The 15121-nt window shown below is 45.5% G+C and overlaps 1 protein-coding gene across 1 annotated transcript in view; it reads right to left on the bottom strand.

Annotated features, from left to right (window-relative positions):
* LOC138373375 (prophage side tail fiber protein homolog StfR-like) overlaps positions 1-12838 on the bottom strand; it is a 52511-nt gene extending 39673 nt beyond the window's left edge. The window contains exons 1-3 of the mRNA XM_069339573.1: positions 12719-12838; positions 7453-7521; positions 6853-6996 (exon numbers count right to left, since the gene is read on the bottom strand). Coding sequence (XP_069195674.1) covers positions 6853-6996; positions 7453-7521; positions 12719-12838 — 333 coding nt within the window. The remainder of the gene's footprint in view (positions 1-6852; positions 6997-7452; positions 7522-12718) is intronic.
* Between the last annotated feature and the right edge of the window lie 2283 nt (positions 12839-15121).

The raw sequence follows: 15121 nt of genomic DNA on the forward strand, positions 1-15121 counted from the left end.
ACCAGTTGTGGGAGTATGGGTTCGAGTCACTTCTGGGGTGTGAGTTTTCAGTTGTATATAGTCCTGGGGACCATTCAGGCTTGTTTGCATTTGTGTTCCTCACGTGTGCCCCAAAGAATGAGGTGATTTGATAAAATGCTATGCCCAAGATTACCATCCGAGTGCCGGCGGGGAAGTGGTTCATATAGCCTCGGCTATCACTTCCTTATGTCCGGTCGTGATGGTCAAGCGGATTAAGGCGTCTCTGTACATACCAGTTGTGGGAGTATGGGTTCGAGTCACTTCTGGGGTGTGAGTTTTCAGTTATATATATATATATATATATATATATATATATATATATATATATATATATATATATATATATATATATATATATATATATATATATATGTCGTACGTATTGTGCAGCTTGCCAGCGACCTGATGTTTGAATAAGCTGATTCATGGTTCAATGCTCCGCTGATTCATGTTCACTGCGCTCTATAATTATTCATGCTCTACAATGCACGTCACTCCTCAGTTATGCATGTGATATACAATTCATCACTCAGTATAATTGTCCTTTCATCAGGAATACAACATAATTTAAAAGTCACGATGTTTTATAGCTACAGTTATGTAAATCATCACTTTCAAGAGCTCATCATTCTCGAAACTCATCATTATAACTCACAATGCACAAGAACTCATCACTCAGAAACTCTCCACTCAGCTGCTTATCACTCCCAGCTCATTACGCACTAAAAAGCATCACTCAACATATCATCACGCCCAGCAACTCATCCTTCTCAACAACTCAATAATCTATAATGATCATCAATCACAACAAAAACAAAAATTTCATCACTCACCAAAAATCATCACTCAAGAATTCATCACTCAGCATCTCATCACTCAGCAGCTCATCACTTAGCAGCTCATCACTCAGAAGCTCATCACTCAAGAACTCATCACTCAGCAGCTTGTCACCCACAATTCATCACTAACTAGAACTCCTCATTCCAGAACTCATAATAACGCACAACAGCTCAACACTCACTACACATTCACGCCTCACTAAAACTCATCCTTCTCAACAAGTCATCACTCACTAAACATTCATTACCACAGGTCAAAACACAGCCACTCACGAGACCAGGTACACAGGCGTGACCTCCCTAGCCTTTGACACAGATTTATACGCTACACACAACCAAAAAAGTGCATTGAATGGCAGGATCAAATAGAATGTCAGGTCCACTGTGGCCAACGAGATTTGTTGCCGCTGTGATATCAACCCAATTCCCAATATTCAGCTGAATGAGTCGACCCTATTTAGTGAGCCGGCTCAGCGCTCAACACGTGGATAAAGTCGACCCTATTTAGTGAGCGGGCCTTATGTTCCATACGTGGGTAAAGTCGACCCTATTTAGTGAGCGGGCCTTATGTTCCATACGTGGGTAAAGTCGACCCTATTTAGTGAGCGGGCCTTATGCTCCACACGTGGGTAAAGTCGACCCTATTTAGTGAGCGGGCCTTATGTTCCATACGTGGGTAAAGTCGACCCTATTTAGTGAGCGGGCCTTATGCTCCACACGTGGGTAAAGTGGATCTTATTTGGTGAGCCTGCCTCACGGTCAACACGTTGTTAAAATCGACCTTATTTAATGGACCGGCCTTACGCTCAACACGAGGTTAAAGTTGACCCTATTTAGTGAGCCGGCCTTAAGCTCAACACGAGTGTTACGAACACGATTCCATCGTCAGAGCATGGAGCAGCGACGTCAATGCCATCTGTGAGTCCGTTCCCGAAACCCCCACGAAATGGACGACGCCATCTAGTGGTGGCAACATGATACCAGCAAGAGGCGCTAGATTCCTGTCCTGGTCAGTTCGAGAGGTAGCTGTTGCTGACCTCTGGTGAGGTGGCGCCTAGAAAATCAGCACCATCTGTTGTAGGAGGAGTTGTATGTTCATGTCAGAGTCCGTAAGTGGCATTTCCTAGTGTCCCATGTACTGGCCAGTTTACTGATGACGTGTCTGTATCCACGGAGGCGACGTAGGGCTGCTGTGGTGCGAAGACAGTCAGTCTACCCAAGGCAGCCATTATCTCTCTACTCCATTCTGCTTTACGGAAGCAGTGAGCCGCCGCCGAAGAGGAACTGTGTAGTGTTCTACTGTCTGCCTGTGAAGTGGCAGTGACGGAATTCGACGTATCCCGGGACTGGCAAGAGGAAGAGACGACTGGCAGTGAGATGCTACGGAGGAGTGTAACTAGCTAGTTGCAAGAAGCTCCTGCCAGGGGCTTGCTACCCTTGTATTTGTTCGTGAAGAGGCCCAGCAGCACGAGGCTGATGTTCTCTGCCAGCACCAGGCTGGAGAGTGATTGTGGGCGTTTACATATATATTGATAATTGATGAAGTGTCGTATTCAATGCAACTCCCCCATTGTGTTTTACTTGCATTATCAAGCTCACTCCTTGAAAGCCACTACTAACTTGGGGTTGGATACCAGAACTTTAGTTCCTCTAGCAAAGAACCCGGTTGCGACCCATTGTGGCAGTAACAACGAGGTTAAAGTTGACCCTATTTAATGGGCCGGCCTTACGCTTAACACGTGGTTAAAGTCGAGCCTATTCAGTGAGCCGGCCTTAGGCCCAACACATGAATAAATTCTACCCTATTTAGTGAGCCGGTCCTACGCTCAACACGTGGTTAAAGTCGACCCTATTTAGTGAGCCGGCCTTACGCTTAACACGTGGTTAAAGTCGACCCTATTTAGTGAGTCGGCCTTACGCTAAACACGTGATTAAAGTCGACCCTGCTTAGTGAGCTAGCCCTACGCTCAACACGTGGTTAAAGTCGACACAATTCGACCCATTGTAGTGAGCGAGCATGATCGTCACTGCAAGGTCACAGACGCCGGGAGTTATGACCTGGTCAATACATCACACCGCACTCACAAACGCTGTATTTTGTAATTTAAATCGAATTTGTTTAATCAGTTTATAAAACATTCGTGTGTGTGTGTTGTGTGTTCCCCATGCGTGTGTTTTCCTGTATGGGTCCTTACCACAAGCTAATTGGGCTACAACAGGGTGGTTGCTACCTGGCTAGCTGATCTCGTAACAGCATTCTACACGAGACTATTACCCATTGCCTACTGCAATGATCCTGATTCCCCCCATCGTTCTGTTTTAGAGCACTGAAGGCTGCTCCGAAAAAAGAGAGGTCTGATGGCTTCAGGGATGTAGGCAGCCAGGCACATGTTAGAGAATCTGGTCAGTTTTAACCAGAGGTGTTCTTTGCAGCATCTCCAAGGGCTGGAGGTAGGTCTACTGTTACCTGCTGGTGTCTTAGGCCTGTTAAGCAACTTGCTAGACTAAGTGCATAATAAATGGTAACTTTATGTATTTCAGAAACTTCAACAGTTATCGATTCTGTTCAAATGCTGTTTTCTTGGGCATCATTTATGCTGCCTGAAGCTTTGTCTCATTGGAGGGGTGAGGGAGGGAGGGAAGGGTTGAGAGGGTGGCTTACGTGCCTCAGGTGAGGCAATTAGCTGCCCATTTCCTTCTTGATCTGATTTATATGAACGAACAAGAGTAGGAGGGATGGGAGAGAAAAATGGAATAATGAGAGGAACTATGTATTTTTGGTGGAGTGAATAAGAGAGTGGGTGGATTGAGGGAAAGGTGGAATATGGGTGGTGTGCATTGAGGGAGGGGGGATGGATAGAGGGAGGGGGAGGTTTGAGAGAGGGGGGTGGATTGAGGGAGGGGGTGGATGAGGAAGATAATGGAATGAGTGAAGGTGTTGTGAAAATATAAAGGGATTGGTGAAGGAATGAGTTAGTGTTGGGTGGTAGATGCAATCGGGAAATGGGTGGAGAGTTTAATGCAAAATAAATTTGTTGGAGAATATGATACGGAGTGTATGGAATAAGGACACCCCAAAGTACAATGAATGAGGAGAGACAGTGCTGAGGGAATGAAAGAGAAGGCTGGAGAACTAGGGAATGATGCGTGGATGGGTTGAGAAATAAAGGAAGCTGGGCAAAGGAAGAGAAGGTAATAGGTGGGCTAATAAGGGTAGAGGAGGGAGGGAAGTAGGAAACCACAACTAAAGAAATGAGGGCTCGAGTGAAATGGGAAATAGACGACAGGAATGATGGGTTTTAGTGGGAATGAGAGAGTGCCTAATGATTGAAAGAGAAGAAATAGAACAAGGCAATGGGAGCATGATAGATGATGGAAACAGTACGCGGGGTTTCGAGAGAATGAGGGACGTGGTAGACTGAAGAATCATAAATATAGATAAATGGATAAGAGAGAGGTGAAGAAGAAGAAAAGAACGAAGGAAGTGGAAAATGGAAATATGACATTGCTGGATGTATGAACACAGCAACAAAGGAAAGGAAGTATAAGAGACAGAGGCGTGAGAGAGGAAAGGACAGATGGAGTGAATACGGGAAATAAGGCTGAAATATTTTGAATGAAAGCTAGATTCGGGGTTGAGGGGAAGTTACGGGTAGATGAACAGTCTGTCCAAAGTACATCGCATTTTGATGTCAAAATTTTAAACGGAAAAAATATGTACTATAAATCATATCTGCTCACAAATATTCGTGTTTTATATGCGTGGGTCACTCGGTTAGGTTAGGGTGTTTTAGTACACATTTTTCTGCCTGTTGTGATGAGCAAGCCACACACTAGAAGATGAGGAGACGACGACGTTTCGGTCTGTCGTGGACCATTATCAAGTCCATTGTGGTGGGAGCGTGGTTGTTGTTGTTGTTTTAGATTCAGTTACTCGAAACCAAATGTGCATGTAGCACGGACTATGGTGAGCCCGTAATGGGAGCGAGGGAGGCACGGGCATTAAGTAAGGCAAGAGAGAGAGGTGAGGAGCAAGTAAGAGGAGGTAATTCCTAGATGAAGGTAAGAGCAAGGCGAAAGATAAGAACAAGAAAACGGTACGAATGGAATGGGTGCAATAATGGGGTGTAAGATAGGAGTAATGATAGGGGTGTAAGAATGGGAACGTAAGAATGGTAGTAAGAAAAAGAAAAAAGAAAAAAGGGGTGTAGGCTTATGTCAGGTCACATTTGTAAGAAAGTTAAGAGCATCAGAGTAAGTACTGTGAAAGGGAAGAGTCAACAACAACAAAGTCAGGACTCAGGTGCATGTTGTGTAGGCTGTGTATCAGAGCCGATTATACAAGACGGCGTCTCTGAAGAGTAGAGGCAGGAAACATTTTTTAGAAAACCAATCAATAGGATGATTAGAATCCCTAAAATGACAGAAGAGAGGGATGACATGACAGAAGACCAATCAATAGGGATTATAATCATCCTATTAATCAATAGGATGAGATTACTTCAGATTTAGAAGAATTAGTACATGACTGTTATGGCCCTACTGGGACGCAACCGGGTTCTTCTCTGATGTTAGTAGAGTTTGGGAATCCGGCCCCAAGTTAGTAGAGGCTTTCAAGGGGTGTGTTCCGTAACACAAGGTAAATTAAAGGGGGAGGGATACAAATGTTCTGATTTATATATATATATATTTTCATCACCAAGAATAAATAAATATCAGTCACATGCGGGGGGGTTATAACTACACTATTATGTACAAGGTTGTCTTCCTCCGAAGACACAGGGTGCTCCACGGTCCTCACTCTGGGTAGCCCTGGTTCCTTCTCCATGGACCACGATGAATCCACTATGATTCTATGATGAATCTACCCTGGCCACAGGCCAGCCAAATCACCGTCCCACTGGGTGCTCCGTCGTGGAGGCCTTCAACCACAATCCAGCCTGTAGCTGGCAGGTTCCGATCAGCTCCGCTGTGTAGGCTACTCCACGACCGATACTAGGGTTGCGAGCCCTAGGCAGGAGCCTCGTGTGATCCCGCTGATCACTCTCCTCACTAAGCACCACAGTGGCTAGTTTCTTCCACCAGCCAGCCCCGGATAAGGCGATTCCTGATACTGCCACGTCACAGGCAGGCTAATACTCTCAACAGAGTTCGTCCGGGGGTGACTCACAGCTTCATCAGAGCAAACTCGTGAAGAGACCTTGGCTGCCTAGGGTAGACTGATTCATCGTCCAATACAGCAGTCCCAGGTCGACTCTGCAATCAGACACGTCATTAATACTGGGACGCTCTAGGGAACCTTACTTACAGGCTTAGACACAAACGTCCACCTCTTCATTCCATAGATGGCATTGCTGTCTAAGCGCCACCTCACCAGAGATCAGCAGCGGCTACGTTATGAGCTGATTAAGACGGGAATCCAGCACCTGTGGCCGGTATATCCCGTCCTCACCAGATGGCGTCGTCCATTTGGAGGGGTTTTCAGGAGCGGACTCACAGATGGCGTTGTTGTCACTGCTCCATGCTCCGACGATGGACTTGGGTCCGAAACACCTCCCCACCAAAAGAATTTGGTTTGGGTTTCTATAAGAGAGAAAACAAAACAAATTAATAAGTGGGTTCAACTCCAAACGGACTCACATACACAATGGACTGGAGTGGCGAGGATGTCTTGTCCGCAAAACTGTCCTAATGGGAGATTCTGGCACAAAGGAAACTTGAAGATGGTAGGCAATGACCTGCCTGATGTTACTTCCCACACCTTCACTGAGATGTTATTCAGGGGCATAACCATCTCACGTGCCTCGAGTAAGGATCAGTACAGACGCGATCTGGGGTGAATCGACACCTCCCTGTGTCGTGGCACCGTTGATGGCTGGTCACAGACGGCATTTCTTGTACCGGTCCGGTAGTCCTTCAGGGAGACGGGAACCTGGAATACAGGGGTCTGATAATTTGGAGTAACAGCGATAGTTGTTAATTCGGTACTTACAGCATAACCGTCTACTAGGCCCACACCTAGTCCCAACAGAGCTGCTTGTACATCGAAGATGGTGTTCGCTTTGCCACAGTCAGGTCGACCAACGTTCCGCATAACGCTGAATCCAGGCTCAGCAATCACGCGGGGGGTGTCAACCTGTCGGAAACAGTCACTCATAATATCATATCTCCCACTCCCTGTATCCATCATCACCTTCCAGGTCCCTTCTTCGACTGCAACACTCACAGTGCAAGTCTCTAATCCCTGGGGTCTCTTCATGATGTTCATGGGAGCCATCACCTGTCGGGTCGTCCACTGGTCCTTACTTAAAACACACACGAGAACAAAACAAAATACTGCTAAAAAACATTTGGCTAATTTAGGGATAAGTTTCATGAGCCTGTAATGTACATAGCCGGCTATATCCATTAGCCGGGTTTGGACCGTAGAGGGCACTAAAACCTTCGCACATACCTCTGACGTCTGGGGAATCTCTGGCCGGTTCAGTATACATTGTACTTTGCGATACCGCAAGTACTCATCCGCCTTCACTCCAGACTCTTGGGTATCCGTGGGTGCTTGTACACGAGGCCTCTCTTCTTGCTCAGTCACTTCTGCCATCATAACCTCATGCTTCTTGTCGGGAGAAGAATCAGGAGACTCTGTTGGAATGCTGTCTATCTGTTGGTGAGTGGAAGGATTAAACAGGTTAAGTAGTTGTATGTCTGCCTGTACCTGGATATTACCAATGCCTGCTGTTACCTCGGACCTTGCTGATCAGGCTGACTCGTCCACAATCTTGGGATGATTGTTGCTCCAGCCTGTCACCAAGTCGTTGGCAAGTATTACGTCAATCCCAGCTATAGGCAGGGTATCAACTACTGCCAACGCACATGTGCCGCTGAAGTAAGGCGAGTCTAGATGTACCAGCACTAAGGGGGCAACATACCGCGTCCTAGGAAACCCAACCAGGACAACCTTTTGTCTCCCATCTATACTCACTCCCTCGGGTAACGAGTTTCTCACGATCAGGGACTGGGCTGCTCCACTATCTCTGAGCACTACAACTGATCTACCAGTATGATCACTCGATACATACCCGCCTGGAGTGTGAGGGGCAAACAATCTTGGTCCTTCCTGACTAGTCATCAGAGACTGGGTTCCCTCTGGTGGTGTTACACAGCCCATCAGCATTTCCTCCCTACGTGGACCGCTACCTCTTCTGCCTCGGCACATAGCAGCGATGTGTCCTTTCTGCCCACAAGTCCAACACACCACATTCCTCCTCGGACTACGGTGTTTCGGACTGCTAGGACAAGTCCTTCGAGGGCTACTTGGGGGCGTCTTCACAGCGCTTTATGGGACGGGTCTCTCTTCGTCTTGACGAGGTTTGCCGAACAGACGTGGGTAATTCCTAGGGACATACCTAGTGGAAGACCTATGCGTCAAGATGTATTCTTCAGCCATAGTGGCTGCTGCACTTATGGTCTCTACCTGTTGTTCTTCTAAGTATGTCTTCAGATCCCCTGTTAGGCAGTCTTTGAAGTCCTCTAACAGTATAAGCTGCTCGAGGTCTTCTTTGGTCTCCACCTTCCGAGAAGCACACCACTCTTGAAAAAGCCGTTCCTTGATGGTCGCAAACTCGGTGAATGTGTGCTCCGAGGTCTTTTTCAGGTTCCTGAACTTCTGCCTGTAAGCCTCAGGCACCAACTGGTAAGCCATGAGCACTACCTTCTTCACCTTGTCGTAATCGCCAGAGTCATCAAGGGACAACGTGGAGTAGGCAATTTGGGCCTTCCCAGTCAAGACGGACTGTATCATGATGGCCCAATTTTCCTTTGGCCATTCCAAAGAGGCTGCAACCTTCTCGAAGGCAGCAAAGAACTTCGACGCTTCCTTCTCGTTGAATTTTGGGACCATTTTGATGTTCTTTACCGGATCGAAACTACTTGTTTCCGTTGTTTGCCTCCGACCACCTAATCGCAATACTTTTAACTCGTGTTGTCTTTCCTTTTCCTCTCTGTCTCGTCGTTCTTGCCTGTCTCGCTCTTCTCTTTCTCTCTCTCGCTCCTCTCTCTCTCTTTCTCATTCTTTTTCTCGCTCTTCTCGTTCTCTTTCTCGCTCTTCTCGTTCTCGCACTTCTTTCCTTTCTTCTAATTCTAAACACCTCATCTCCATTTCTTTATCTTTCAATTCTCGTTCTAATTCTAATTTCTTCCATTCTATCTCACGATTTATTTCGAAGGCACGCATTTTGATAGAAAGCTTATATTCAGCTCACCTACATCACTTTCAATGTCACTGCCCTTATCTTCCTTTTCAGTGGAAGCTACCTCACTTTCCTTTGTACTCTGTGCCTCGCTTTCCTGTTTCTCCCCGGCCTTCAAATGTTTGTGAACCTTTGACAAGATCTCAACACGGGAATCACTTGCATGTATCTTTATCTCCAGATGGGCACTCACTAGCACAAGTTCTTGTTTTCCCAGATATTTCATCTGGCAAGACAGTCCTCCTTGTTCAGAAAGGCCTGAACATCGTCCAGATCGTTGATGGTCACTTTTTCTGCCATTGTCACTTAAGTGGTGCACGAGCACTTAATACACCGCTTTACTTGAGCACTTTACACACCAAGCACTGTACTACGCCAATGTTGCACTTTATCGCACCTAGCACCGCACTTGCCAATATTGCACGTAATCACACCGGGCACCGCACTACAATATTGCACGTATTCACAGCGAGCACCGCACAGGACGTACAACGTCTTAATAATTGCACACAGGGGGGAATTATTTACAGGGGATTGCGCTACATCACCACCCCTGTCAAACTTACTTGACAAGGGGTCGGATCCGGCTGGGGATGCCAATTATGTTACGGCCCTACTGGGACACTACCGGGTTCTTCTCTGATGTTAGTAGAGTTTGGGAATCCGGCCCCAAGTTAGTAGAGGCTTTCAAGGGGTGTGTTCCGTAACGCAAGGTAAATTAAAGGGGGAGGGATACAAATGTTCTGATTTATACATATATTTTCATCACCACGAATAAATAAATATCAGTCACACGCAGGGGGGTTATAACAACACTATTATGTACAAGGTTGTCTTCCTCCGAAGACAGGGTGCTCCACTGTGCTCATTCTGGGTAGCCCTGGTTCCTTCTTCCGTGGCCCACGATGAATCCACTATGATTCTATGATGAATCTACCCTGGCCACAGGCCAGCCAAATCACCGTCCCACTGGGTGCTCCGTCGTGGAGGCCTTCAACCACAATCCTGCCTGTAGCTGGCAGGTTCCAATCAGCTCCCCTGTGTAGGCCACTCCACGGCCGATACTAGGGTTGCGAGCCCTAGGCAGGAGCCTCGTGTGATCCCGCTGATTACTCTCCTCACTAAGCACCACAGTGGCTAGTCTCTTCCACCAGCCAGCCCCGGATAAGGCGATTCCTGATACTGCCATGTCACAGGCAGGCTAATACTCTCAACAGAGTTCGTCTGGGGGTGACTCAAAGCTTCTTCAGAGCAAACTCGTGAAGAGACCTTGGCTGCCTTGGGTAGACTGATTCATCATCCAATACAGCAGTCCCAGGTCGATTCTGCAATCAGACACGTCATTAATACTGGGAAGCTCTAGGGAACCTCACTTACAGGCTTAGACACAAACGTCCACCTCTTCATTCCATAGATGGTGTTGCTGTCTAAGTGCCACCTCACCAGAGGTCAGCAGCGGCTACATTATGAGCTGATTAAGACGGGAATCCAGCACCTGTGGCCGGTATATCCCGTCCTCACTAGATGGCGTCGTCCATTTGGAAGGGGGTTTCGGTAGCGGACTCACAGATGGCATTGTTGTCACTGCTCCATGCTCTAACGATGGACTCGGGTCCGTAACAATGACCAAAGTCCTGAAAGTTGCAGTATTAAAAGCTACGACAACTTTTTAATAACGGGTATATAAATGGTCGCCACCAAACAATGTTATCACCAAGGAACACCAAACTACATCACCAAAGAATGTAATGTAGTCATTGCATTCACTCGCCTTGGCTAGAGGCACATCTGGCAAGTTAGTGAGCCACTACCACATTATTCACCTTGTGAATTCTATGAACTACCGTTAAGGCATTCACTTGAACACTACATATTGAAGGAGAAACGTAAAAGATCTTAGACCTTCTTGTCTATTCTACAATCAACTATGTAACTATTTCGTATAACCTGATATATTGAAAGACATCCAAAGCATTTATCTATATTTGCCTGTCCATATTAAAGAAAGATATTTTTACTTTTAGCTGCATCTCATATGAATCGAACCGTGCCTTATGTGTTTACCTTTCAAATTCGAATATTGAAACATGTACAATATCTAATATAGTACATATTAACCTCATGAAATATATATTTTAAAATCTATAATTTGGACCTTATGTCTTGTGTATGATCGTCTGGTCTGTGTGGCAGTCAATATAAGTAACATTATCACTGTAATAAGACCTAATTGAATTACTCTGATTAGGCAAAATTGTGTGTGAACTTTGTCAATAAGGATGTTAATAATAATAATTGACCATTATCCATTGGCTCCCAACCCTCTTTGACTTTTACATCATATCTACTCTTGAATCTAGTAGACAATTGGCTTCAACTCCCTCGTTTTACATCTAATTTTCATAACATTTCTTACATTGAAAAGTGACTTTCTTGAATTTCTTTATGTTATCTGATTTTTGAGTTTCTCCCCCATGTCCTCTCGTCTTACCCTTGTGCATCCTAATCATTTCGTTTCTATCCACTTGGTCAATGGCTATAAGAATCTTATAAGATATAAGGCGAACTATATCGCTATATATTCGATATATAAGGATATATATCGAACTCGAAGGCGTGAAATGAAAATCATGAATGCTGTGTATTCACCTAGTTGTGCTTGTAGGGGGTTGAGCTCTGCTTATTCAGCCCGCCTCTCAATTGTCAATCAACTGATTTTTTTCACACACAAATACACACCCAGGCAGCAACTCGTAGTAGCTGTTTAACTCCCAGATACCTATTTACTGCCTATCAGGGATGAAAAAAAACTCTGCCCATTTGTTTCGGCCATCGCCGGGGATCAAACCCGGTCCCAAGGATTACGAGTCCAAAGCGCTGTCTACTCAACCACAGTAGACTCCCCCCATGTCATGTGTTTTCACCTATTTGCATTCACCTAGTGGTGCTTGCGGGGGTTCAGCTCAGCTCTTTTTGCCCGCCTCTCAACTGTTAATCAATCAACTGCTTTTTCACATACATACACACACACACACACACACACACACACACATACACACACACTGTACATCAGTTGATTGACGGTTGAGAGGCGGAACCAAAGAGTCAAAGATCAACCCCTGCAAGCACAACTAGGTGAGCACACACACACTCACACAATTGAGAGGTCCCGCCTCTCAATTGACAGTTGAGAGGCGGGACCAAAGAGCCAAAGCTCAACCCCCGCAAGCTCAAATATGTGAGTACACAGGAAGCAGCCCGTAACAGCTGTCTAACTCTCGGATACCTATTTACTGCTAGGTAACAGGGGCATCAGGGTGAAAGAAACTCTGCCCATTTGTTTTCCGCCTCCACCGCGGGTTGAACCCGGAACCTCAGGACTACGAATCCGAAGCTCTGTCCATTCAGGCCCCAGGCCCCTCAGCTGTGTTGTACTGACCTAGTTGTACTCACCTAATTGTGCTTGCGGGGGTTGAGCTCTGGCTCTTTGGTCCCGCCTCTCAACAGTCAATCAACAGGTGTATAACAGGTGTGTGTGTGTATCTATCTGTACTGTTACTTACCTAACAGTGATTAAGAGAAGGTCAAACACTTTATGGCTTGGTGAACCTTTCCCATTATAATGCATCCTTCCCTGCCGTTAAATTCTTCGTCGAATCTGGTCTTAACATTATGAATGGAGGTGACTTCTAAAACTTCTTCTTTTAGTGCCTTCAAAAGGTTGGCCATCGCACTGGGCAAATCTCATGCAAATCTCCGTCTAATGTGCGTTTCCAGCGTCCACCTTTACCCGCTCGTACTTTTTATTTCAGTTCAAAGAGCCTGTTCTTGTCTACTTTGTCCCTGACTCTAGGTATCTTGTATGTTGTGATCTGTGTCTCTCTCCTCCATGGTTGATGTATTTTGTTCCCTTAAACTATCTTGGTAGCTTAATTCTCTTAGCTCTGGCACTCTTCTTGTCGCTAACCTCTCTACTCTCCAGTGTTTATTTTGTGCTTCACAAGGTGCGGACTCCTCACCGGTGTTTCATATCCCAGTGCTGGTCTGACGTTGGGTAGATCACCATGAAGAAGTTATTATGATATATTTATGCACTATCAAATAATAACGAAAATGTATTAGAAAACCTTCACGGATACAGTTGTGAAAATATTTTGTGTTTTACTTGTTATAACGGGTAATAGTGTTGATATATAACGGTGTTTAATATATAAGAAGAGATATATAATTTATCCTTAAAGTTTTATGAACATAATGACATTCACTATTCAGCAGAAAATCATGATGGAATTATTTCTACGAGCGACACATTGATTGAGGCAGAAAACAACTGGAAGATAACTTGTGTATAGTGTATCAGACGGAAAAAATAATGAATAAGATGAACAAAAAACATTATATTCATTTTCAAAAATCGTAAGTGCTGGAGTGTTAGATCTGAATTAATCCGACAGGGAGATGAGCCATACATACACTCCTGCGATCGACATTTTAGCAAGTATTCGAAAACAATCTTGGATTTGAAAACATAATTTATATAGAACTCTCTCAGAACCCATTGTACGTTGTAAACAAACTCCAGCATGCTGAAGCATAGTGAGCTCGGGTGGTTCTTAGTGATGCAACTAGACCTTTGCACCTGAAACGATCGTTAATGAATGCCGAGGAGAGTGAGATATAGTTGGGAGCATCAACTATTCATCATGGATCCCGCCAGCATCCTCCAGATCATCACCAACAGCACCTGGATGGGTGAGTCCACCTTCATTTTTCTTGTACTCTTCCCATAAACTAGTTCTTCCAGTCCTCCTCCTCCTCTTCGTCTTACATTTTCCCTTCCTCATCTTCGTCGTCCTCCTACTTTTGCTCCTCCTCCTCTTGTTTATCTTCCTCATCTGGTACTACATCTTCCCCAACCCTCCTCCTCCTCCTCTTCTCCATCCTCTTCCACTTCGGGCATTACCCCTTCCCATTCTTATCCCTCTTCCACCGCTTTCGCCACTACATTCTCCTCCTCCTCCTCCTTCTACTACTACTACTCCTCCACTTCATCCACTAGTGTTCCTTACTCCGTTTCATACGTGTCTAATAATTCCACATCCTGGTGCCTTGTGCCAGCCTGTCTGCCTGCTATTCCAGCTTACATTATTTATAATACATAATCTCGACGATGTAGCAGTGTAGCTTATGTTAACCTTTGTCTCCGGGATCTTTATGCACCTGGCACAGTGTTGCCTTTCATCTAAAACGCTCTTAACCTGGTCGCAACACCCTTGCTCTTTTGTTTAGCTGCTAATGCTTGTTCTGCTTATAAATTATCATCGCTACAGCTCATGTTTTGTTGCCTGTTGGCATATAGAGAAACTGCAATAAAAGGTCATAAATATATATATAAGATATAAAGGTGGTAGAAGAAAAAAGTATTTAAGTGCCACCCATAGCCTTCTCCAAGGCTATGGGTCTCTACAATTGCACTTAAGGTGGTACCCTCACACACACACATACACACACATACACACACACACACACACACACACACACACACACACACACACACACACACACAGACACATACGCACACACACACACACACACACACACACACACACACACACACACACACACACACACACACACACACACACACAGTCTTGGGTCAGACATATAAGGGCCACGGTCCGCGTATACCGAGGGATCAATAGGGTCAAGTTAGCAGGTGTACTGTGCAGAGGGAATCGGGGCAGTGTAAATCGAACAGTGGCATTGTAATGCAACACATTGATCACATCTCATGGTGAATTATCTTAGTGAATTTAGAGAAGATAGCTAGTGAAGATCGTTTCCTTGAGGCAGCGTCAGTCGCACCAGCCGAGACCCACGTGGAGACCTGAAAATCACACAGGATAACCGACGACCCGCCGTGTATTCACCTAGAGTGCTTGCGGGGGGGGGGGGGGGGGCTGGCTAGTAAGTGTCTCTATGTAAGTCTTCAACAGTGTGCAAGGTTTATAT

The sequence above is a fragment of the Procambarus clarkii genome, chromosome 42 (genome assembly GCF_040958095.1).
Source record: "Procambarus clarkii isolate CNS0578487 chromosome 42, FALCON_Pclarkii_2.0, whole genome shotgun sequence".
NCBI lineage: Eukaryota > Metazoa > Arthropoda > Malacostraca > Decapoda > Cambaridae > Procambarus > Procambarus clarkii.